We start from the raw sequence: 24,281 nt of genomic DNA, 5'->3' as shown, positions 1-24,281 counted from the left end.
TAAGGAGAGAAAGGATCACTTTCATTTGTCAAAACAGGCTCCTCCCAAGGAGTGATAACTTCAGATGACTTTCAGACTTCCTCCCCGCAGTCAACATTCGTTTTCTAATCATTTATTGAGCACCTATGAGGTCATACAGGAGATAAAAGTGTTTCTCCGATGGCTCAGTGGTAAACAATCTGTTTGTAATACGGGAGACACAGGAGTTGCGGGTTCAGTCCCTGGGTCAGGGAAGATCCCCTGGAGAAGGGCATGGCACCCCACTCCAGTGTTCTTGCCTGGAGAATCCCCTGGGCAGAGGAGCCTGGCGGGCTACAGTCCATGGGGTCGCAAAGAGTCAGGCACGACTGAAGCGACTTAGCACAATACCGCGCTGGAGACACAGAAATGTGCAAGGGAGGGTGTGGCCTTTAGCAGTTTCAGACCTATAGGTTAAAAAAGTTTTCAATGAGGTAAAACATGTTAAGTGGCCTAAGGTGGCTGGAATGCCCTGGGCATTCAGAGAGGGGAATTCTCCCCTGAGAGAGGGGATCAGGCATCTGACTCAGGTCTTGGAGTACGGACAAGAGACACATGTGAGACGTGCATAGGTGTGCGTGTGAGTGTGCCCGGGTGAATGGGGGAGGGGATCTGAAGCAGGAAGAACAGACGGGACAAAGGCAGGGAGCCCTAGAGACCGGGCAGTGTGTGGGAAGAGAGGAGCCAAAGTGAACGGAAGCAGAGAGAGGAACAGAAGAGGCTGGAAAGGAAGCGAGAGAGCCCCTGGCTGCGAGCCCGGGATGGCAGAGTTTGGACTCCATTCCCACTAGTCTGGAACTACTCTGTCATTCACCAAATGTTTCCTTATCATGACGTGAAGTGAAGTGAAAGTCGCTCAGTCGTGTCCGACTCTTTGCAACCCCATGGACTCATCCATGGAATTCTCCAGGCCAGGATACTGAGTGGGCAGCCTTTCCCTTCTCCAGGGGATCTTCCCAGCCCAGGGATCGAACCCAGGTCTCCTGCATTGCAGGCGGATTCTTTACCAGCTGAACCACAAGGGAAGCCTGTTTCCTTATCATAGATACCATCAGATAGAGATAGAAAAACAACTCATGGGCCCTCACTCTCACCACGGAATTCCATGATGATTTAACTTTCTAGAAGGATAGTTTAAACTCAAAGACAGCTTATCTAGAGCAGAACAAAACCAGCCAAAATGCAACACTAGTGACAAAAATTTTTCTTCTTTTTGCTGAGTGACAAGCTGTCCCAAAAGTTAGTCACTAAGAACAACACTCACTTGATTGCATACTAAACTGATTCAGTCATATCCGACTCTTCACGACCCCACGGACTGTAGCCTGCCAGGCTCCTCTGCCCATGGGATTCTCCAGGCAAGAAGGCTGGTGTGGGTTGCCATGCCCTCCTCCAGCAGATCGTCCTGACCCAGGGATCCAACTCATCTTACTTACATCTCCTGCATTGGTAGATGGGTTTTTTTTTTTACCACTACAACCACCCGGGAAACCCCACTCACTTGATTCCTTACTCATGATTCTGCAGTTTGGGATGGTCTTGATGGACACAGCTTATCTCTTTTCCATGTGGTGCTAGCTGGGGTAGCTTGATCGACAGGGTCTGGCTAGAACAGCCAACCTGTGTCATATGTCTGGGTCTCAGAACTTACCATGGGCTGGTGTGGCCTGCACCTTGAAGGCCTGTGAGCTTTGCAGTTGCCCAACTTTGAGGCCAGAGACAGCAAAGAAAGACCCGAGAGACGGCAATGGGACACTGATGGTTTCTTAGACAGGGGATCTTACACAAAGGCTCCTGGAGCAACAACTCACCGTGTGCAGCAGAGTGCAGGTGGGACATGCCAGCAACCTCCTCCTCCACTCCAGGAAGGAGGAGGCTACCATTTATAGGGGGGAATTGATGTCAGGTGGCCTCGTCAATTACCAGGGAAGAATTAAGCCTTATAATTAAGAGGATTGTATAGTCATGTGAGTGAAGCAGGGACTGGCCAAGCAGGACATATCCAGAGAGGAATGGAACAACCTTCTTGAGAGGGGGAGCCCCATAATAGGGGTCCTCAGTTCTCCTCCACGTGGCATCTCCGTGTAGTCACCTTGGTCTTCCTTCCAAAACGGAGACTTCAGCCATTCTTCTTGCTTCCTGGTAGTCTGGCTGTTGATGCGGCAGCTGGCTCCACCCAGAAAGCTGCTTCCACCAGGAAGCTGTTGGGGCTTTTAAAGCACAGCTAGAACCTGCATGTGGCCCTGCCAGCACGTGGTAGTGGTTACAGCAGGTCCCAAAGCCAGCCCCGATTTGAGGGCGGAGAGTCACCCAAGGACAGGAGGCCCGATTCACTGGAGGACACCAAAGTAACAATTTACCAGAAATCTTAAAGGCATTCCACAGCATCTTCCACAGTTTTAATCAACCGAGGGGCCTTAAGTGCACAGATGTTTGTGCTTCCGGGTGGGTGACCTGCCTGACCCCTCCACTCCCACCTGTTTGAACGCAGTCATTTCTCACGCAGTCACTGATCACTGACTAGAACCGCAGTAGATTCTGAACCAACCTTGCAGCTAAGTTTTGAACAGGCCACCATCTGAGAAGGAAGAGGGCTCAGCTCAGAATCATCTCACCAGCTCAGTCCCGACTCTGGATGACCCCCTAGAGCTCCTGCTGTCAAGTACCCCAGCCTCAAGACAGGAAGAAAGAAAGCCCACTGGTGCCTGGCTCCAGCCGCCCCTTCTGCCCCCCCACAGCCTGTCTCTCCCAGGACACATCGCACCCCCTTGACTGTGTTATGTGGTCCTGTCTTTGGAGAGCTAGGACAGAAAACTGAGCCCCTGGTGCTCAGACTGGCATTGCGATCCCTCTGCAGCATCTGTGGCCTTCTGTGTTTTCCCGTTTCAAGGCTGGACATAGTTGGTCCAGGTATGACCCAAACTCCAAGATCAGCAGTAAATACCAGGATTTCCAGGAGAAGACTGAGAAGTCATCTGGCTGGAGGGAAGGTGGTCGGGACTGTGAGATTTTCCCTCTTATAAAATTTATAAGACTTTTTGCTTTTTATAAGATTTATAGGATTTTTAAGAGGGACTGTGAAATTAAACTCATTATAAGATTAATGTGACCCCGCTTATAACTAGGATTGATCACCAAAAAAACTGACATAGTAGCCAAGAGATGATTAATAAAAATGTATACTTAGTACACATAAAAGCAAAAGTTTACTGAGTCAAACAGAAGAGCAGCAGTGGCGGTTTTTTAAAATTAGTTTTATTTTTTTTACATTTCTAACCATCCATCAGTTATTCCATAACAAGGCAGTGTGCTGACTGAATGTAGGCTCCCATAGTCAGGGTTTGAATTCCGCTTCGATTAATTACTGGGTAATCTGGGGCAAGTTAATTTCCTTGTGCCTTAGTTTTCTTGGGCTTCCCTGGTGGCTCAGATGGTAAAGAATCCACCTGCAATGTGGGAGACCTGGGTTGGGTCCCCAGGTTGGGAAGATCTCCTGGAGAAGGGAACAGCTACCCACTCCAGTATTCTGGCGTGGAGAATTCCATGGACAGAGGAGCCTGGCGGGGCTATAGTCCATGGGGTCACAAAGACAGTGACTTTCACTTTACTTTTCTTACCTATAAAATGAGGGTACTAATAGTACCTTTCTCACAGCTTGTTGTGAATATTAAATAATACTTGCAAAGTGCTTAGTACCCAGTGAACTATAAACATGCTTAATACACATTATTCATTATTAATATTCCACACATTACCATTAGCTTGAGGTTTTTCAACACATGCTTCATCGATTTTTTTTTCTCTTTATTAACTCTTGTTTGGAATATCTTGGAGACACTGGCTGTTGACAATGATGAGCAGCTAGAAACTGCCCTCCACACTAACTTCTTGGTACCTTGGCCAACTCTAAATAGGTCTCACCAGAAAAAGGTATTAATAGCAAATGGCAAAGGCTCAATAGCAGATTTTTTTAAAAAAACAAAAAACTTCAGGTAATATTCTCCTAAAGCTTAAAAATTAAAAAGAAAGGTTGGCGACAGAGATATCCTTAAGAAGAAAAATGCTGAGAAAAAAAGCACCGAATCCACATATACTTTAAATGTTTTAAAGAAAGGATGAACTTTATCATCAAACTTGTGTGGAAGAAAATGAGACGTACGCTATTTAGAATTTACTTTTGACACAACTATACAATTCCACGGTCTTAAGTTTGCCATCAATTGCTCTCCCAACATCCCATTTTCTATCGCAATCACCAGAGGCAACAGAGCATCCGAAGGGTTAAAAGAGGGGGGACTATCAGCCCCCAGCCATGCGCTCACTGGACCCACCTCCCTGCCGCTCTGTGTCTACAGGATTTTATTTGCATAGAAGAACTGCAGGAGCTCGGGATGGTAGTGGCTCTGAAAGAAATTGGCAAAGGGATACATGAGGAAAGGATCCAGTAAACCTCCTCGACTCTAGAACGAGTAGACGGTCATCAAAGGCTGCGCTTGAGGATAAACAACTTTCAGGTTCTCAGAGGAGGAGGCATCATCACTGGCATTCACCCAGAGATCTAAGATAGGTGGTGCCAGTGGTAAAGAACCCGCCTGCCCCTGCAGGAGATGCAACGCGAGCTCCATCCCTGGCTCAGGACGATCCCCTGGAGGAGGGCACAGCAGCCTCCTCCAGTGTTCTTGCCTGGAGGATCCCATGGATAGAGGAGCCTGGCAGGCTACAGTCCATAGGGTCACAATGGGTTGGACACAACTTAAGCGACCTAATACACACACACACACACACACACACACAGATCTGCCAATGCATTTTGTGCACAGTCCTCTGCTCGTTTTGCCATTCACATTGCGTTGTGGGTCAATTACAGTTGTTTTATGGGGGCAACTCCCTGGTGTGCCGACCACCTTCCGCCTTAACACCGGCATCGACTGAGCAGGGACTGGAAGAACGCCTCCTGCCCTCGCTCACTCACCAGCTGCCGGCAGAGTTTAGAGCTCCTTTGATCCTCCTCATTCTGGAAGCTGTAGTCCTTGCTTTGTCTCAGATACGGAGAACAGGCTCGAAAAGTTGTTTTGCAGGCCTGAGAGAAATAATAATACCATCTTATGGTCACAAACGTGAGAGAGTTATATAATCCTAAGCAAGGAGGAGGAATGTACCGATCTGCGATCTGGGGACCACTTCCAGAAAGTTTGAAAATTTGAATCTTAAAGGATTTCTGCTTATGTTTTTTATTTTTTCAAACTTTAAGCTTTTTATTTTGTATTGGGGTATAACTGATGAACAATGTTGTGAGAGTTACAAATGAACAGAAAAGGGACTCAGCCATGCGTATACATGTATGCATTCTCCCCCAAATTCCTCCCATCCAGGATGGCACATAGCTTTGAGAAGATTTATGCTTATGCAATGACCATGTCTATAACTTGGGCCTGCAGGGGAGGGCAAAGCTTGAGTTTACCACAACCCTTCCTGTCTCATCAAAAGTAGTGCTGGGTTGCTACATTTAAATGGGTAACCAACAAGGACCTACTGTAGAGCACAGGGAACTCTGCTCCATGTTATGCGACAGCCTGGATGGGAGGGGAGTTTGGAGGAGGGATACACGTATGTGTATGGCTGAGTCCCTTCGCTGTTCACCTGAAACCATCACAACGTTGTTTGTTAATCGGCGATACCCTAACACAAAATAAAAAGTTAAAAAAAACTATTTTAAAAAGTCGTGCCAGATTCCTAAATTCAATCTCAATCTCTCTCTCTCCCTCTCCCTCTCCCTCCCTCATGTACCGCCTTAAAGAAGATCAGTGAACCCTTTGCTGGGCTTCCCTGATAGCTCAGTTGGTAAAGAATCCACCTGCAATGTGGGAGACCTGGGCTCGATCCCTGGTTTGGGAAGATCCCCTGGAGAAGGGATAGGCTACCCACTCCAGTATTCTGGCCTGGAGAATTCCGTGGACTGTGTAGTCTATGGGGTCTGACAAAAAGTCAGACACGATTGAGCGACTTTCACTTTCACTTGCTCCTGATGGTTTTGAAACTCTCACCTGCTCTAAAGCAGCCCTGAGGTCCAGCCAATCCCATTAGGACACATTTTCTCCAAGAATGAAACAAAAGTTTCGTGGCTCAGACAGTAAAGAACCAGCCTGCAATGCAGGAGACTCGGGTTCAATCCCTGGGTCAGGAAGATCCCCTGGAGAAGGGAAAGGCTACCCACTCCAATATTCTTGCCTGGAGAATCTCTTGGACAGAGGAGCCTGGTGGGCTACAGTCCATGGGGTCACAAAGAGTCCCACACAACTGAGCAATTAACACCCTTGTCACTTTTCATGGGAAGCTAAGAAGCCAAATCTGAACCAGGTGGGGAATCTGAACCAGGTGCGGTGACAAGATCTAGCTGGGCGTGAACGAGTCTCCTCTGAGAAGGCTGCTGCCCCAGAGAGTCAGCCGGCACCTCCCTGCCCCCTCGCTATTAACCTGATTGTATCTGGCATTGACAGGGGCCGGAACCAGGCAGGCAGGGCAGGAGCAGATGGAAAAGAACAACCCTGCTCAGAGAGGAATCAGGTAGCCATCAGAGAAGCACTTTCTCCAGGACTCACACGGATGCTCCCCTGAGCATCCACGACGGAACTGGCCACAGCGGAGGGCTTGGCATCCCGACTCAGCAGGGCTGCCTCCCTGCTCCCTCCACAAACAGTACCACAGTTCCAGGCGGTTGCCCAGAGAGGCTCAAACTTACCTTGGCCACCTGGGGATTCCTGTCCTGTAAGTGGGTCAGGAGGGAGTCCTGAGTCTGCTTCACCTGACGGGTGAAGAATCTCCTCCACTTCTGTCCGGCAAGGGCAGCCAGTTGCCCAAACAAGACAAAGGCCGAGTATCTCAGGCTGTCATTCTCCTGTGAGTCCCCCGTGAACAGAACAACAAACCCCAGTCAGTACCACAAAGAGCTGCATCACGGGCCAGCGCGGCCCTATTCCCTGCACGTTCCAGGTGGGCCCTGACCTCCCGTCTCAGCACTCGGCCGGCTGGGCTGGGGGATGGAGAGGAGACCCCCTGAGTCTGCACTGAGGCTCTCCTCCAGCAGACACGGGCATCACTGTGGCTACTCTCAGCTCCCCAGATTTTTTCTTCATTATTTAACGTTTTGGAGATTGACGATGTTTACAGGGTTCAAAATTCAAAATAACCAAGTATTATGGGCTTCCCTGGTGGCTCAGATGGTAAAGAATCTGCCTGCAATGCAGGAGACCCAGGTTTGATCAATTCAAAATAAACCCAAAGGGTTTAAAAAAAAAAAAGGAAGTCTCCTTCCTACACTTCTCCACCTACCACCAAAGTTCCCTCTCCACAAAGTCATATATTTTGTATGTAGCCCTTCAGAAAATTAAGAAGGAAAAAACAAAATATATATATTATTATATAGCCCTTTCCCACATTTTTACACAAATGGACATGGACTATTCCACTGTTAGGCACCTTGATTTTTCATCAGTCTCTCTGGGAGCTCTTTCCCATGTCAATCCAAAAAGAGGTTTTGGGCGGGGTGGGGGGTGGGGGTGGGGGTGCTGTGTCATAATTCATTTGCCCCACTCCTTGTTACCACTCCCAGCATTTTTGCCAGGCCATCTCTCTCTACTTTGGTCTGAATTCTCCCATATGCAGCAGAAATCATTGTTTCTTTCCTGACATCCTGCCAGCTCTCCAGCTCTGATATGATTGCCTGGTGTGTCCCTGACTGCAGGTCAGCAGCTTCAGGCCTTTCTCTGTCTCCCCTGGGAGCTGTCTAGTCCAAGCATTTCCCTGCCCAGGTTGGGAGACAGCAGGGATTTGCCCGGAATCACAGGATGAGGGAACAGAGAACCAGAGTGGTAACCCAGTCTCCTGACTCATGGTGAAGGAATTTTTATATCAGTGTTTCCTGATCCTCACCAGCTCCAGGTGAACCAGAGGGAACCAGACCGGGACGGGCCTCCTCACCTAGAACTGGGGGGGCCACAGACATTCACTGATCTCTTGTGAAACAATGTTTAGCACGTGTGACACACACAGAAATTGCCTTAGTGTTGCACTTTCTCCACTGTTCTCCCAGTGTGTGTGTGTTTAATTCAAGTCAGCTAGATCCCAGGGATGGGGAAGCCTGGTGGGCTGCCATCTATGGGGCCGCACTGAGTCAGACACGACTGAAGTGACTTAGCAGTAGCAGCAGCGCTCACTGAGTCCTGACTCTATCTGAAGCACTACCCTAATGCTATGAGATGCACAGAGGTGGGTAAGGGGCTGTCTGTCCCCCCGGGAGTCTGACAGTCATCTGAAGGGGACACAGCACAGGCAGGCAGGGAAGAAGGCTCAGACAGAGTTACAAACTGTCAGAAAGAGCTCCGCACAAGTGTCCCCAGGTTTCACCTTGACAAGGGCTCTCTGATCAAAAATCACAGTCTACCTGGCCTTAAAAAATGATTGCATGAGAAAATGGGTTACCTCTTTACTCATTAAAGCTAGACCTGGGGCAAGTTCCTTGACCCCTGAGGCCTCGGTCTCCTTAGTCACAATATGGAGCTGATAAAAAGAGCTCATAGTCCATTAACCAAGAAACCTGGGGCCAGAAACTTCTTGGAATTCCATTTTTCACCTCTCAGATTCGGTGTCCTTAAGCGTTTGTTTTATGTATTACACAACACCCCCACGGGAGGGTCTGCAGCAGTACCCCCAAAGCAAATGCACTTGGAAAGGGGACTCAGAAGTTTCCCCTGAGGCCCTCGAAGTCCTCGTCCTCCCCGGCTCCTCCTCCTCGAAGTCCCCGCCCCTCCTCCTGCGCCGCCCCCCCCTCCCCCGCTGCACACACGACCTTAACGCCTAACTGCTCCTCTCCTTTGGAGGAAATCCAGTTTGCTTGAACCGTGGGTGCTGATGTGCACAAAGAATCCTCCCCCTTTCAAGACCCATCTTTGACCACCGTGTACACACACATAGGGTTCCATCACCTGCCCGCCCCTACCCGCCCCACCCAGGAAGATTCACTGTAACGGAGCCGTGAGTATATACACATTGATGACGTCGATGCCCACATGTGTTCAGGGACGTTCCCAAGACTTGATAAATTAGGATTGATACCCCAATCCCCGGTCCTATTTAAAAAATCCCTCCCTTCTTCCCTAAGAGTCCTTTCAGGGACTCTCATGCCTGGAATTCTAGAACAGAGGTGCCCCTGCCCCCCATCCCTCAAGATTGCTTGGCAAACAAGCCCTGGCGATTAAGATGGCACCTCCAGAGAGACGTAGAGACACCTCCCTGGAGATACCTGCTTAATACTCCAGGGAGGTGGAGCGGAGACCTCCCTCCCCACCCCAGAGAGCCCTGGTTCACATTGAGCACAGGCCTCTCCGTCTCCCTGAGCAGGAGGGGAGGGAAATGTCCCAGCAGCTACTCATAAGCTTCAAGCTCCATACTTTGTGGGTTTCTCTTCCTCCCCTGGGGTGCCAGGCACCTGGCTCCCACAGAGTCACTCTTGAGGAATCAGGCGTGCAGAGCACACAAGATGCTGTGTGAGGAAATGCAAGGTCTGCTCCCTGCTCTACAGATCTTGCGTGTGTGTGTGTGTGCGAGTGAGTGTGAGTGTGTGTGTGTAACTAGAGTAAGCTAACTGATCAGCTGTGTGTGTGTGTGTGTGTGTGTGTATGTGTGTGTGAACTATGGTAAGCTAACTGATCAGCTGTGTGTGTGTGTGTCTGTATGTGTGTAACTACGTTAGGCTAACTGATCAGCTGTGTGTGTGTGTGTGTGTGTGTGAGAGTGAGTGTGTGTGTGTGTGTGAACTACAGTAAGCTAACTGATCAGCTCTGTGTGTGTGTGTGTGTGTGTGTGTAACTACAGTAAGCTAACTGATCAGCTGTGTGTGTGTGTCTGTATGTGTGTGTGAACTACGGTAAGCTAACTGATCAGCTGTGTGTGTTTGTGTGTGTGTGTGAGAGTGTGTGTGTGTGTGTGTGAACTACGTATGGTAAGCTAACTGATCAGCTGTGTGTGTGAGTGTGTGTGTGTGTGTGAACTACAGTAAGCTAACTGATCAGCTGTGTGTGTGTGTGTGTGTGTAACTACGGTAAGCTAACTGATCAGCTCCTGAGCCCTCACATTCTGTGTCCATGCACTTTTTGTTCAGCCTGCCTTGTCACCCAGCAGTTAAGAGGGCAGGCCCTGATTGTAAAGCAAGTATCCTCCAATTAAAAATCAATTTTAAAAATTAAAATAATAAAATAGATAAGCAACAAGGATATATTGTACCAAGAATTACAACCATTATCTTGTAACAACTTTTAATGGAGTATGAACTGTAAAAATACTGAAGCACTATGCTGTATACCTGAAACTAGTATTGTAAATCAACTACACCTCAATAAAAACAGAATTCAATTTAAAAAAATTTTTTTAACAGAAAAAAAAAAAAAGTGCAGGCCCTGGGCAGAGGGCCTAGTTTCATACCCACTGACTCACTCCATGATCCCTGGGCAAGTTACCTAACCTTTCGAGGCCTTGGTTTCCACCTCTATAAAGTGAAGATAACAGCACCTGCCTCACCGGGTTATCGTGAAGGTGAGACGATCCATGTAAACTGCCTGGAGACATGCCTGCACACAGTAAGAGCTCACTAAACATGGACTACGCTGATCATCACATTTGTAAGAAACCATTGAACACACGTGGGCATCATCATTGTTAAGTGTGTATATACGCAACGGGTCTATTAAGATGAACACTCCTTGAGGGGTGGTGATGGAATCCTGCATATCTTTATATATCTTCCGTAACCCCCAGCACAGTACCAGTCTCTCAACAAGAAAGTTGAAAGTGAAATGTCTGACTCTCTGCAATCCCATGGACTATACAGTCCATGGAATTCTCCAGACCAGAATACTGGAGTGAGTAGCCTTTCCCTTTTCCAGGGGATCTTCCCAACCCAGGGATCGAACCCAGGTCTCCCACACGGCAAGAGGATTCTTTACTAGCTAAGCCACAATTTCTTAATAACTAATGAATAACAGCGGCCTTGTTTCCTGAGCAACGCGTCACCCAGGGCTCACATTTGACTTTAAGAACCTGGAATTTTCCCGTGTCGTGTTGCTTACGTCATCGAGCAGAGTCCGGGTCTGAAGGGTGATGTCTATGAAGAAGGAGCCCAGGGCTTTCCCCCGCATCTTGCTCAGGATGATGGTCAGGGTTTTCATGCTTTCATGGATGACTTCCGAACTCACCGGGTCATACAGACCGTGCACAAGCAGGTCTAGGATAATCTTCTTATACTTTCTCACCTGTTAACAAGGTTTGGAAAGCGTTAGCAGCACAGCAATTGCTCCACATGGGTTGGAAAGCAACTCTACTTCTAATCATCCAATAACCTGGGGCTTGGACTAAGAGGTCATGGCTTTCTTCAGCACAAGATGCAATAACTCTTGGCAAAATAGCAAACGCTTTCGCTAATCTGACCCAAGAACCCAGCTTGGTCTTGGAAGAATGGACAGAACAGTCTGGAGCCTGGCCTGTGGGTGGGTGAAGCTGGGGAGGGCACGCTAAGGAGAGTGGTGGGCTGGGTGACCTAGGGACCTGTGGCCTACTAGTGACTTTGACAGGGGATGAGATGAAATGGTCACTGAAGTGGACAGATGCTGAAGGAAGAAGTGGGGAAAACATCTTTTCCTAAACAAACATAAATTCTTAGAAAAACTAAATTCACCAAAGGGTAATATCCAGCCATATGTTAACCTTGCCTGCGGTTCTGTATTCCAAGGCTGATGATACTGAGCAATGTTGACCCTGAGCTGACCCCAACGGAGTCACATGAGCCTCTGTAAGTCTCCTGCCCTCGAGGGTAGAAGGAGCCAGTGACTTTGAGAGCTTCTGACCTCATGGTGGTGACAGATGTCATTCCCATGGTTCCCTTAGATCCCACGGCAGACAGGAGCAGGAGACGCTCTCCTGCTGACCGTGAAGAACTAAAGCTGCCGTGCTGTGTGAGGGCGGCCTCCGGGAGCCGGGGACGGCCAGTCGGAAAGGAAAGAGGGATGTTAGTTCTACAACCGGAAAGAACAGAATTCTTCCAACAGCTCCCAAAGCTTGGAAGATGACCCTGAGCTTCAGAAAGGAATGCAGTCTGGCCCACACCTTGATGGCAGCCTTGCAGGCCCCTGGGCAGAAGACCCAGCTGAACTGAACCTGGACTCCTGCCCCAAGGAAACGGCGAGATATGAAGGCCAGGTCATGGAAATCCGTTACACAGCAGTGGACCCCCAGGCCTGGGGACTCCAGGCCACGAGGGCTGGCCGAGCGGCCCCTGCCCTTCCTACCTTGTCCGGGGTCTCACAGGCCATGGTTCCCAGGCCTTTCATCACCATATGACGCTTTTTAACACTGGGGTCCCGGGCTGTCTCTGCCAAGGTGAAAAACACATTCTTCAGAGGTTCCTGCTTCTGGAGCCTCAGATTCCAAGAGACCTAGGTGGTGGGTCAAAAATACATTGATTTGGGAGTGTTCAGTGTGACACCCTACCCATCACCAACCCTAATCCCTTCCTGTAAGAAAAACCTGTTTTGCTGCTCGATTTGACTCCTTCTTTCTCCACCTAAAGACACCTGGCTTTTGCTGGGAATATATTGTTTAATCTACATATTGGAAAAAAGAATGGAGGAAGAGAAAAAGGGGTGGAGAAAAATGATGCAGAGCTTATGTCGAGGTAGGTTTGGGGGGATTACAGAGAGGGGTGCCTGGGCAGCTGTGGATGTGACAGAGCTGAGACAACGGGGCTTTAGGAGCGTTCATGCGATCTAAGAAGCCCAATCTCTTTAACAGGACAGGGGAAGCTGTGTTCCTGAAGTCCCAAAGAAGGGTTTCCTTGACTTTCTTCCTCCCACAGCCCTTCCTTGTTTTTCTGCTCCACCTTGTAGCTAAACCTTGAAAAACATGTCTATACTCACTTTCTCCAGCTGCTGCATTCTCTCTTGAACCTTCTCCCATCAGGCTGATGGGACCCATACCCCTCCCTGACTCTCTGTCCCCAGTATGACTAAATCCCAGGGTCAATTCTCAGTGTTCATTTCACTCAACCTCTCAAGAGCCTTTGACACAATTAGCAAAGCACATCGACAAGCATTTCAGGGCACCTGAAAGGTGTCCTACCCCAGAATGTGAGCATCCGAGCAATGAAGATTAGGAAAAGAAATGTATAAATAATGCGTATTGGGAAGCACTATGTGGCTGATGCAGAAATGTGGACTTCGAGGTCTAAACTCTAACTGTAGGGCAAGAGACGGGATATTAGAGCTTTGAGCCCTGACACCAAGAAGGGCGTGTTGTCCTGGGCATCACAGAATGTGGCAACAAATGTTGGAGTCAGAACCAAGACAATGCAAGGTTCAGGCAAGATCCAGACAAGATCCTAATTATCCTTAGTAGAGGGTGTGGGATGGGGCTGGAGACGAGACCCACAGCCCTATTTGGTGTTTATTTGATTACCAAGACTCATCAGTATTTCTGAATATTCATTGCAGTTCATTCTGTATTATCATTAAGTTCACAGCAAGCTAAATTCTTCCCAACTCATCTTCTTGTTATCCTATAAACATTTCATTTGTGTTAAGAGCTGCCATCAAACTTTTTTTCAGAAGAGGCACCTCAGTAGAAGGAATGGAAGGAACCCACAAGCGCATGTATCACAAAGTGGCTGCTGAGACAGGCCATTTGCTCATAATAATTTGTCTCAGACCTTGGAAAAGAAAGACATCACTGATGTGCTTTTCTTCTTGGGCTGGGTGGTGGGGCTGGAAGGGGGCTGGCCCAGCATTCTTCTCGGTGTTTGGTCCATGGAACTAAAAAAAGAACAAATCATCATATGAGCACAGACACTCAAAGCCCTGCGCCAGGGTTGGGCTATAAAGAAGCAGCATCCTTGAGGCTTGTCTGGGAAAGCTGTCACCAAGGAGATGGACCAGTCACATCAGAAGATAAAGAGCAACACCGGCATCACAAATCCTCAGGGAAATACAGATCAAAACCACGATGAGATACCACCTCTGGGAGTGCACCCTCGGTCAGAGCCTGCAGTGGGTTAGGGCTTATTCCTTGAAGAACCAGGTGGGAAGCCAAGCTTTGTTCTTCTTTGTTTATATACAGCTTCCAATTTTACCACGTGTGTACCCAATACATTATTAATAAATACAGCTTGCAAAGTGATTCTGATTTGCAACGTGGTTTGAGACCCACTGGTGTAAACCAGTGCTTCTCAGATGTGAGTTATCAGAGGAACTTGTTAAAATGCAGATTCGGACTCAGTGGGTCAGGCGTGGGGTTTCCTGCCTTTCTTATAAGCTCCCAGGTAACATCAAGGCGGCCAATCCTGAGTGCTGCGCTTTGAGGGCAAGGATCCAGTTAGAAGCTACAGGAAGTAAGACTGTGCACCGGAAGTGCTGATAGAGACGCCGCACTGCGCGTGAGAGAGCTTTAAAGGAGAGGCTGAAGCACACGGCACACGCCGAGACTCCAGTGCGATCCCATGTAGTAAATTACACAGGAGAGGCAATAATAATTAAAACAGGGAAGTGGTAGAAGATACGGCAACAGGAAGTAGTAGAAGATATGGCAACAGGAAGTAGTTAAAGGCCAGCCATGAAGGACTGACTAGAGAGTTTAGTTTTAATTGTAATATTAAATTAAATTTGATTAGCTTAATTATGTAATTGAATTTAATTTAGTTTTAATTTGTATATGAGTGAACCATTGATTTTTTTTTTTAGATGAAATCCGTGTAACATACAATTAACTATTTTAATAACATTGTGCAACCACCACCTTTATCTGGTCCTAACCTAAAATGCTTTCGTCAAAGAAAATCGCATACCCATTGAGAAATTACCATTCTGCCCTCCCCCACCAGTCCTTGGCAACTATTAATTGGATTACTGTCTCTACGAATTTACCTATTCTGGATATTTAATATCAATGGAATCAAACAATATTGGGGCCTTTTGGGTCTGGCTTCTTTCTCTTGGCATGATGTTTTTGAGGTTTATCCATGTTGTCGCACAGACTCATACTTTATTCCTGTTCATATCTAGGTAATATTTCATGGTATGGATAGGCCACATTTGCTTAGCCATTCATCTTTTGATGGACAGTGGGTTGTCTTCACCTTCTGGGTACTTCGTATAGCGCTTCTATGAACAATGGTGTACAAGTGTTTGAATGTTTGCTTTCAATTCTTTGGGTATATACCTAGGACTGGAATTGCTGAGTCATTATGGACTTCCCTCATAGCTCAATTGATAAAGAATCTACCAGCAATGTGGGAGGCCCGGGTTTGATTCTTGGGTCGGGGAGATACCCCGGAGAAGGAAATGGCAACCTACTCCAGTATTCTTGCCTGGAGAATCCGATGGACAGTAGAGTCTGGCGGGCTACAGACTCTATCACAAGAGTTAGACATGACTTAGCAACTAAACCATCACCACAGTGATTCTATGTTTAACCTTTTGAGGAACTGCCAAACTGTTTTCCACAATGGCTGTAATATGCAAGAGTTCCAATCTTCCCACATCATCAAAAGCTTAGTTTCTAGTTTTTTTAAATTATTATTACATTCATCCTAGTGGGTGTGAAGTGGTTTGCCCTTCTGGGTTTGATTAGCACTTTTTAGATGACTACTGGTATCTTTTAGTATGTTTATTTGTGGTTTGTATAACTTTTTCAGGGTCATGTCTATTAAAATCCTTTGCCTGCTTTTTAACTGAGTTGGTCTGTCTTTTTGTGTTTTAGTTGTAGACTTCTTCACATATTCTGGATGTGTGTGTGTATGCTTAGTCGCTCAGTCGTGTCTGACTCTTTGTGACCCCATGGACTGTAACCTGCCAGGAGCCTTTGTCCATGGGGATTCTCCAGGCAAGCATACTAGAGTGGGTTGCCATGTCCTCCTCCAGGGGATCTTTGCAACCCAGGGATCGAACCCAGGTCTCCCACATTGCAGGTGGATTCTTTACCATCTGAGCCATGAGGGGAGCCCCATACTCTGGATACTAGACCCTTATCAAGGGCTTCCCAGATGGCGCTAGTGGTAAAGAACCTGCCTGCCAAAGTAGGAAACCTAAGAACGGTGCGTTCAATCCCTGGGTTGGGAAGATCCTCTAGTGGAGGGCATGGCAACCCCCTCCAGTATTCTTGCCTGAAGAATCCCATGGACAGAGAAACCTGGTGGGGCTACAGTCCATGGGGTCATAGCGTCACACACGACTGAAGCAACTTAGCACAGCACAGAGCCTTACTGGACATTAGATTCACAAATACTTTTTCCCACTCGGTACACTGTCTTTTTATTTTCTTGACAATGTTTTTTATGCACAACAGTTTTTAGTTTTAACAAAGTCTATCCATTTTTGTTGTTTTCATTGTTGTTCAGGCTTTCAGTGTTATATCTAAGAATTCACTATCAAATCCAGTCACAAATATTTACCCCTATGTTTTCTAAGATTTTTATGGTTTTAACTCTTAGGCTATTCATCCATTTGAGTCGATTTTTGTGTATAGTGTGCAGTAGGGGTTCAGCTTCGCCAAAACCATTAACCTTTGTTTTGGTTTTTTAAAAAATTTTTAGTAGAAGAAATGACAGGTATGTAGCTACAGTGGTTCTCAACCCTACTCATGTTGGAATCACCTAAGGAACTTTGAAACATTTAACTCCCTGTCTACACCCCAGACCGAGTCTACTATCACCTCTGGAGGCAGGCCTTGGAATCAGTATTTTTTAAAAACTCACCAAGTAATTCCAATATGCAGTTACTGAATAGACTAGTGATCAATCATCTTGTTTTGCCCTGGTGATATTGTGATTAATATGAAGAAACATATATTTGGTTTGGCCCCATTCCTGGCACAGAGGTCCTAAAACCCTTGGAATTCCCTAAGTGATTGGAACCATAAAAGCAACTCCTCTTATGCTAATGAGGTGGCCCTAAATCATCTGAAGATGGGGGCTGGTTGTCAGGGGAACCAATCCAGTGATCAGAGGGCTGGAACTTTCAATTTCACCTCTTCTTCTCCTGGGAGGAGAGAAGGGCTAGAGATTGAGTTCAGTACCCAGTGGTGAATGATTTAATCAACCGTGCGTAGGTAAAGAGGCCTCCAGAAAACCCCCCAATGGATGGAGAGCTTCCAGATCGGTGCCCACAAGGAGCTTTAGGGCGGGTTGTGTACTTGGAGAAGCAGCGAAGCTTCTTGCCCTTTCTCCATGTCTTGCCCTGTGCATCTCTTCCATCTGGCTCTTAGTTATATCCTTTTATAATAACCCCGTGATTTAGGAAGTAAAATGTTCCTCTGAGTTTTATGAGCTGCTCTAGCAAATTAATCAAACCCAAGGAGTGGGCTGTGGGAACCTTCAGTCTACAGCTGGCTGGTCACATGTACTGGTGATAACCTGGACTTGGGATTGGCCTCTAAAGTATGGGGCCTGAGCCCTTAACCTGTGGGATCTGATGCTATCTCCAAGTAGATAGTGTCTGAGTTGAACTGAACTAAACGGAAGTGAATTGTGGGGCACCCAGTCAGTACCCACCGAGGAGCTGGAGAATAGATTGGTGGTGCGCAAAAATAATCACACTGGGGCTTGGCCCTGGTGGGTCTCCTGGGACATGGGACTTTCAGAGCTAAGAGCCGAAAAGTCCTGGGCAAGCCAGGACAAGTTGGCCCTGGTAATTTTGCTGGAGTTTTGAATTTATTTAATGCAGGTGACTGCTAGAACCCAGTCCTGTTAAACAGCCATGCTTTGGAACATTTGACTCTATGACCTGGAGGTACACGGGGATTTGGCTTCTCCATCATCTTTGCCCAACCCAAGCTGGTTTCAGTAATGCTCTCTTAGTCAGAAGACAGTCAGGAGACCCATGGAAACACCTCTTCACCCTGTAACCCCTGTCTCTGTTGCTTCTTCATCCCTGGACAGCACACTTCCCTTCACCACTGCAATGAGGGACCCCCAAACCCCCCAGAACACTGAACTCCCACTAACTAGCAAGATTTTTTTTTTTTTAACTGCAGTGTGGCATGTGGGATCTTAGTTCCCCAACCAGGGATTAAACCCACACCCCTTGCATTGGAAGAGTGGAGTCTTAACCACTGGACCAGCAGGGAAGTCCCCTAGCAAGATGGTTTTTGTTGCTTGAATAAAGGCGTTCCCATACACGTCGCACTGAGCCAGTGGTTCTCACACCTAAGTGCACATCCAAATCACCTGGAGAATCTGTTAAAACACAGATTCCCAGAGCCCGTCCCCAGGGTTTCCAATGCTGTACACCTGAAGCAGGACCCATCAGTCTGCATTTGTAACAAGCTCTCAAGTGATGCTGGAATGTTCCCAGTCCAGGCACCACCACACTTTGAGATCCAGGGCCTTTTGAAAAAAGAAACCACAGTATTACTATGTCATCCCCTTCCAGAATGAAGGGATTTAAAAATTTACACTGAGGCAAAAAAACAAAAACAAAAACAAAAAACATGCTTGATTGTTCCTTTCTGGGGAATTTCTGGACACAACCCTTTGTATCAAAGGAACCTGCCACTCCTCAGGCTGAATGCTCTGGATCAGAGCTGACGGGCGCTGAGCCGTGGGTATGCAGAGCTTAGAAGAAGAAACTTCCCTCGATGGTCACTCCCCAAGGAGGGCACAGGCCTCAGTAATAAACAGCTGGTGTCCCTGATCTGCGGCATAAGAAAATCATGCCTGAACCTTCTCCCCATCATGCCTGAAGGAAGGAAAGCCAACCCGCTTCCCAGGCCTCCATTCTGGCCTCTCTTGCCGGATTAACACAGCACAGCTGAGGGCTTTAACCACCCAGGACGCTTCCTCACGCCTCAGAAGGCAAAGGCCTCACCTCTTTTTAAAATTTTTATTTATTTATTTATTTATTTATGGCTACACTGGGTCTTTGTTGTTGCAGGCAGGTTTTCTCCAGTTGCAGTGAGCAGAGCTTACCCTCCAGTTGCGGCTGAGGGCCCTAGGGTGCATGAGCTTCAGTAGTTTTGATTCCTGGGCTTTAGAGCACAGCGCACAAGCTCAATAGTTGTGGCACACAGGCTTAGTTGCCCCATGATACGTGGGATCCTCCCGGACCAGGGATCGAACCTGTTTCCCCTGCACTGGAAGGCAGACTCTTAGCCACTGGACCACCAGGGAAGTCCCAGCCTTGTCATTTCTTAAGAGTCACATCTAATAGAACTTAAGGCCATGGAAGGCTCTCAAGCAGAGCAAAGTACGTGAGGTTGAGCACCCTGCTTGGGGGATTCAGTTGTGTTTAGAAAAACACAGGGCCCTGCAGTAGCTCACCAGTGCCCACCTCCCCAGCACAAGAGAAAAACTGATCTGGTTTAGTCTTGAAGTATCAGGGCTCATCTCCATCTTTGGGGCGGGGAAAGCAAAGCATTTCTCACTGTGTTGGCTGGGCCTCCTATGTCGGAATGACCCAGAGTGCTTGTTAGAAGTGCCAGGCCCGCTCCATAATTACGGGATCCGAGTCCCAGGGAGCCGGAGGGCCTGGTGGCATTTACAGGATGCCTGGTGACGGTCCACACAGCTGGCATAGAAGAACCTCTAGAGTATTCAGGAGGAAATTAACCAACTCCAGAAGTGGGAAACTCCACTCACCTAAGGCTGCACATTGAATTTCTCTTTCAAAATAAAATTAAAATCAGGCCAAGCTGTACAGGCTATGATTTGGGCACACCTCTTCGATACTATTCTTAAATTAAAGGTTTGCTTTAAAAAATACAACAAATCTAAAAATTACTTTGGGGCTGCTGGGCCCTTCACCTGAGTTTTGTCTCCCGAGCTTGCGGCCTCTCAAAGGCTTGCCTCTACCCACCTGCCTCGATGCCGGCCTCCCTCCTCCTCTCCGAAAATTAACTCCTTTCAACCCAAACCAATCAAACAAAAGGATCAACTCCACCTGCTGCAAGACAGGATCTCCAAGAGGAATGTTATAAACAAACTGTGAAGAAACAGAGTGTGTGGATTTGAAGACTTAGGTGTCCATAACCCCACCGGCCCCAAAACAGCTGTTCTTTGCTATGAGCTGGGCTCTTCTGCTGGGTGACTTGACGCCTGGTCTAGCATGACTGAGTCCGCTCAGCCCGGAGGACACCTGGACGCCTTGAGCCTAAGGCCAGGCTCTGCTTGCAGTTTTGTTTACCCCTGTGCACGTTCTCCAATGAATTCTTCCCCCTCTGGAAAGTCCTTCCCTCTGTGCTGATGACCTGCCCCTGATGGGGACAGTTTCACCATCACAGTGACCCTGAAGCTTGTCTTCATGGCCCTGTTCTGTTCTTACCTGGTTTTCCTGAACAGACATGGATTTGGGGGGACTTAGATGAGTTTTGCCCTTTAGGCTGACTTCCAAATACCTTGGCAAATTTAATTCCTTCTGACTGAAAATGTTAGGTTTATAATCAATAATCTTTTAACTCACTAAAACTAAAAGCTATATTATGAAGACCAAAATTCTTATCTGTTAAATGAGGGAAAGAAACTGTTAGGTTTGCAACAATCTTTCCAATACTGAAGTTATTAATGATAACAATAATAGTAACTACCACTACTGGACACTTGTGTATGCTAGGCACTATAGTTAGCACTTTGTATACACTGCAGGTGAAGCTGTTTAGCTGACCTCTACTGAACCGATCTACCAGGTTAACCACATTCTGCAGGCCCTCTGCGAATGTTACCTACCACTGCTTGCGGCTCATCGTACTCACTGTTAATTTCTGCTGCGTTAGTCCTCATATGCTTACCAAGAATCAGTTTATAACAGCTGTACTTGTTACTGTAACTGTGAATTTTAACTATTATAGAAACTGATGAAATATGAGAAAGGGAGTTGTTTCTGTGAAAGCAAAATTGAATATTTTGGGAGGTTTCAACAATGCGGAAGTGGCTAAAAAAAATGCTGTCCAATTAAGATTTATGTGGGTGGACAGAAGTTTGAAAACAGTGTTAATAATCTGGAGTGATTTACTGGAATTGGGATGTTCATACAGAAAGTGGTTTTACCTGAGTCTTCCCAGATGTCTTTAAGTTCTCACTACATTGAAAGAAACCCAACCTAGACCTCACAGATGCAGTATTATGCATGTGGCTTATGCAAAAAAAAGCTCAAAAAACACCCCCTGGAGGATTCTATGTTCAAAGAAAAGGCCATGGCCCCACATTAAAAACTGGGAAATTCTACCTTTTAAGGTAAAATATTTGATGTCATGTTTTATATCAATAATTCACTCCTTCAACCATAAGCTCTCTAAAATCCTTTCCCAATCTCTCAAATAAGAAGCCTTTGTTTTATTTCATTTAACCTTTACAATAATCTTGACAGGTTTACTTATGCCCACTTTAGAGGAGAAACTGAGGTTTAGAGTAATATAAACAACCTATGTGTGCAGGCTTAGTCACTTCGGTTGTTCCGGACTCTGCGACCCTAATGGACTATAGCCCACCAGGCTCCTCTGTTAATGAGATTCTCCAGAAAAGTATACTGGAATGGGTTGCTATTTCCTCCTCCAGAGGATCTTCCCCACCCAGGGATTGAACCCACATCTCCTGTACCTCCTGCATGGCGGGTGGATTCTTGACCACTGAGCCACCGGGGAAGACCATAAACAACTCAAAGTAAAATAGCTCCTAGCAGAGAGGAGTTTAAGATGCCAAAACTACACTTCCCATAACTATGTTCTAAGCCTGCATCCAGCTCCTAGACGATGTCCTGAGTGCTGGTCAGGTAAGGACACACCACAGGGACACTTGAGTTTGAAGCATCAATATCTTTTCAGCCCCAACCCCATCTAAAGCTCTTAATACAATGATCTTAATATAATCATCTATAGTCTATTGGTCATAGATTGGCATAGTTTGTGAAAAGAAAAGAACAAAGTCTTCATCAAATCGCCTACTACCGTTTTAGGGAATATCAACTCTCTGATACGGTGACCCAAGTGACATTCCAGAAAGGTCTGGGGATGCAAGCAGACGGTGGCCTCTTCCAGCCGCAGCCCAGGTGGTCCCAGCCCTCAGCCGGCCCTTACCTGCGGTCACGTGGCGATGCGGCAGGTGCGGCCGGAGCCCGGGTCACCGCGCAGAGCTGCTGTTCCCGGGGTAGCCGCCAGATGGGATGACTCGGCTCAATTTTCCCAGCCCTGAATTCCTAACATAGAAGAAAGGAAACGAGAAGCAGAGTCTGTTCAGGATAACGGGTCAGCGCAGAATGCTGAAGTGAGATTCGTACGAGGAAAACCAAAACAAATCAAAGTTTAGATGGGATTGAAGTGGGGGAGGGGACCGACCTCTGATAACCACAACGTTGTCCTAGGTGGACACAAGCCCCCTTGTACCCTTTCCTTTCCCAGACTGGGATGAGGTGTTTTCCCACCTCTCTGTGCTGTGTTCGCCCCTTATTCGCTCCTCACTCCGAGTCCCACCCCCAGTTTCTAAAGAGAGGACTGCAATTCTGACTGAGGCTCCTTCGCCTGCGCGATGAGGGCCCTGCCCAGCCGCGATCCCAAGGACGGTCACTAGATGGCGGCATCGCTCAGTGGACCGGTTCCAGGGAGTCCCCGCTCACGGCCGCCGCTGCGGCGCTTCTCTCCCTAACCCAGTTGGAGCAGTTTTGAATCTCAGGACGGGACACTGTGTTCCCGGCCAAGCGGCTTCATTGTGACTGATTGCTGCACCACCAGCCGGAGCGTTGACCGTTGATGCCCCTTCAAATAGGTCCTGAAAGGACCGATTTGAACTTTCAATGATGTAAATGATTTATTGGGAAAACCAAGCCAAACAAAAAAGCCTGTGTATAAAAAGTACTCGAGCAATTAAAAAGCCTCCCTTCCATCATTCTTTCTTCCCTGGACTCTCCACCCAAGTGCATAAATCTATTTGTTGATAGTTATTGACTGTCTGGGTGTGTGTTGGGTAACTTGGGCAATGTGTGAGAAAAAGGAAAGAGTTCTATTTTTTTAAGGTCTAGGAGCTTATGGTTATGCTAATAGGTAATGTTTATTGAATATTTCTGAGTGCCAAACATTGGGGTAGATAGTGCGTAGCCTATCTTGTTTGATTCTTAGGTTAGTACTCTTAATTATGATCCTCATTTTCATAATGGGGAAATTGAGGCACAGAGATGACCTTGCTCAAGGTCACATGGTTAATTAGTGGCAGAGTTATAATTCAACCATAGTGGGCTCATGTCAGAGCTTAGACGGTTAGCCACGATAACTGGGCAGTGGGCAAGTTTGGGAGATCTAACTGGGAGACAGGTGGCAAAATATAAACTGAAGTATATTAGAGTGGAAGTTTGGGAGACAAAGCAGAGGGAGAGAAAATGGATGCCTTGAGAAAATAAGAACGAGGCTAAAACAAAACCCTCTTTGGGCATACATACACGAGCACCCAGGTGACCTCAAAATGCAGTTTCAACAGGGAAAAGAAGCTTGACTACAAAGCTGGGGAACTATGTGCAGAGAGAGAATGAAGGCCTCTTACTGCAAAAGGAAGGCAATAAAGAGACTAGAGGAGACAGCAAGGTCAAGAAAGGCACTCCGGTGTTGCTGTGTGATTTTAAAATAGAATACAGCTTGGAAGTGTTTCAAAACAGTTGCAAAGGAGACCTAAGAGGTAGGTGGTGCAAGCAGTGAATAGTAAGATAGGAGCTGCTGAAGGGAGGGATCAAGGGGACAGGCGAGAGAGTTAGCTTTGCGGGGGAGGGGGAGAGGACCCCTCTGATCCCCACTCCTCATTTTTTTATCTGAAACTGGGAGACAACCGCAGAGATGGAGATACATCAACGTGAAAATGAGAAGAAGGAGCAAGTTCAATTCATCCAAATCAGCCTCTCTCTTCTCAGGAAGACCAGAGTTGGATTATCTGCCAAGAGTGGGAATAAGACTGGGGTGTGTGGGGGGTCATATCCTTGCACTTAACTAATCTATGCAGTGCTTAGGATGACCAAAAAGCAGATAAAATTAAACCCAGCCACAGAAGCAGCTGAAGAAATAAAATCTATGCTGCAAGTGTCAGGATTCTCTGCCAAGTCTCATGGGTGACTCAGGACTGAAATATACCTGCCCCCCCCCGCCCCGACCCCCATGGACGGAAATACAACAGATAGACTATTAATAACCCCTCGGGTCTAAAGTTTCTCTGTATTCAGGTGTTGAGACATTTGGCAGAGAACTAACGTGTTCCTCATTTGCCA

General features: G+C 47.2%; 1 protein-coding gene across 2 annotated transcripts; it reads right to left on the bottom strand.

Moving 5' to 3' along the window:
* Positions 1-3,251: 3,251 nt before the first annotated feature.
* On the bottom strand, positions 3,252-22,566 carry MRO (maestro). 2 transcript variants are annotated; one of them, XM_040264463.1, is made up of 8 exons: positions 22,375-22,566; positions 22,117-22,235; positions 13,769-13,871; positions 12,354-12,500; positions 11,139-11,321; positions 6,758-6,913; positions 4,991-5,098; positions 3,252-4,421 (listed from the first exon to the last, which is right to left on the bottom strand). In XM_040264463.1, the coding sequence occupies exons 3-8, from the start codon at positions 13,865-13,867 to the stop codon at positions 4,368-4,370; spliced, it is 747 nt and encodes a 248-aa protein (XP_040120397.1). In that variant the 5' UTR covers positions 13,868-13,871; positions 22,117-22,235; positions 22,375-22,566; the 3' UTR covers positions 3,252-4,367. The 2 variants fall into 2 exon arrangements, with proteins under 2 accessions (XP_040120397.1, XP_040120396.1); XM_040264462.1 differs by having other exon boundaries at positions 3,252-5,098.
* Between the last annotated feature and the right edge of the window lie 1,715 nt (positions 22,567-24,281).

Source organism: Oryx dammah, unplaced genomic scaffold (assembly GCF_014754425.2).
Source record: "Oryx dammah isolate SB20612 unplaced genomic scaffold, SCBI_Odam_1.1 HiC_scaffold_22, whole genome shotgun sequence".
Taxonomy (NCBI): domain Eukaryota; kingdom Metazoa; phylum Chordata; class Mammalia; order Artiodactyla; family Bovidae; genus Oryx; species Oryx dammah.
Note: the sequence above shows the minus strand (reverse complement) of the source record. Positions and strands in the feature narration are given on the sequence as shown.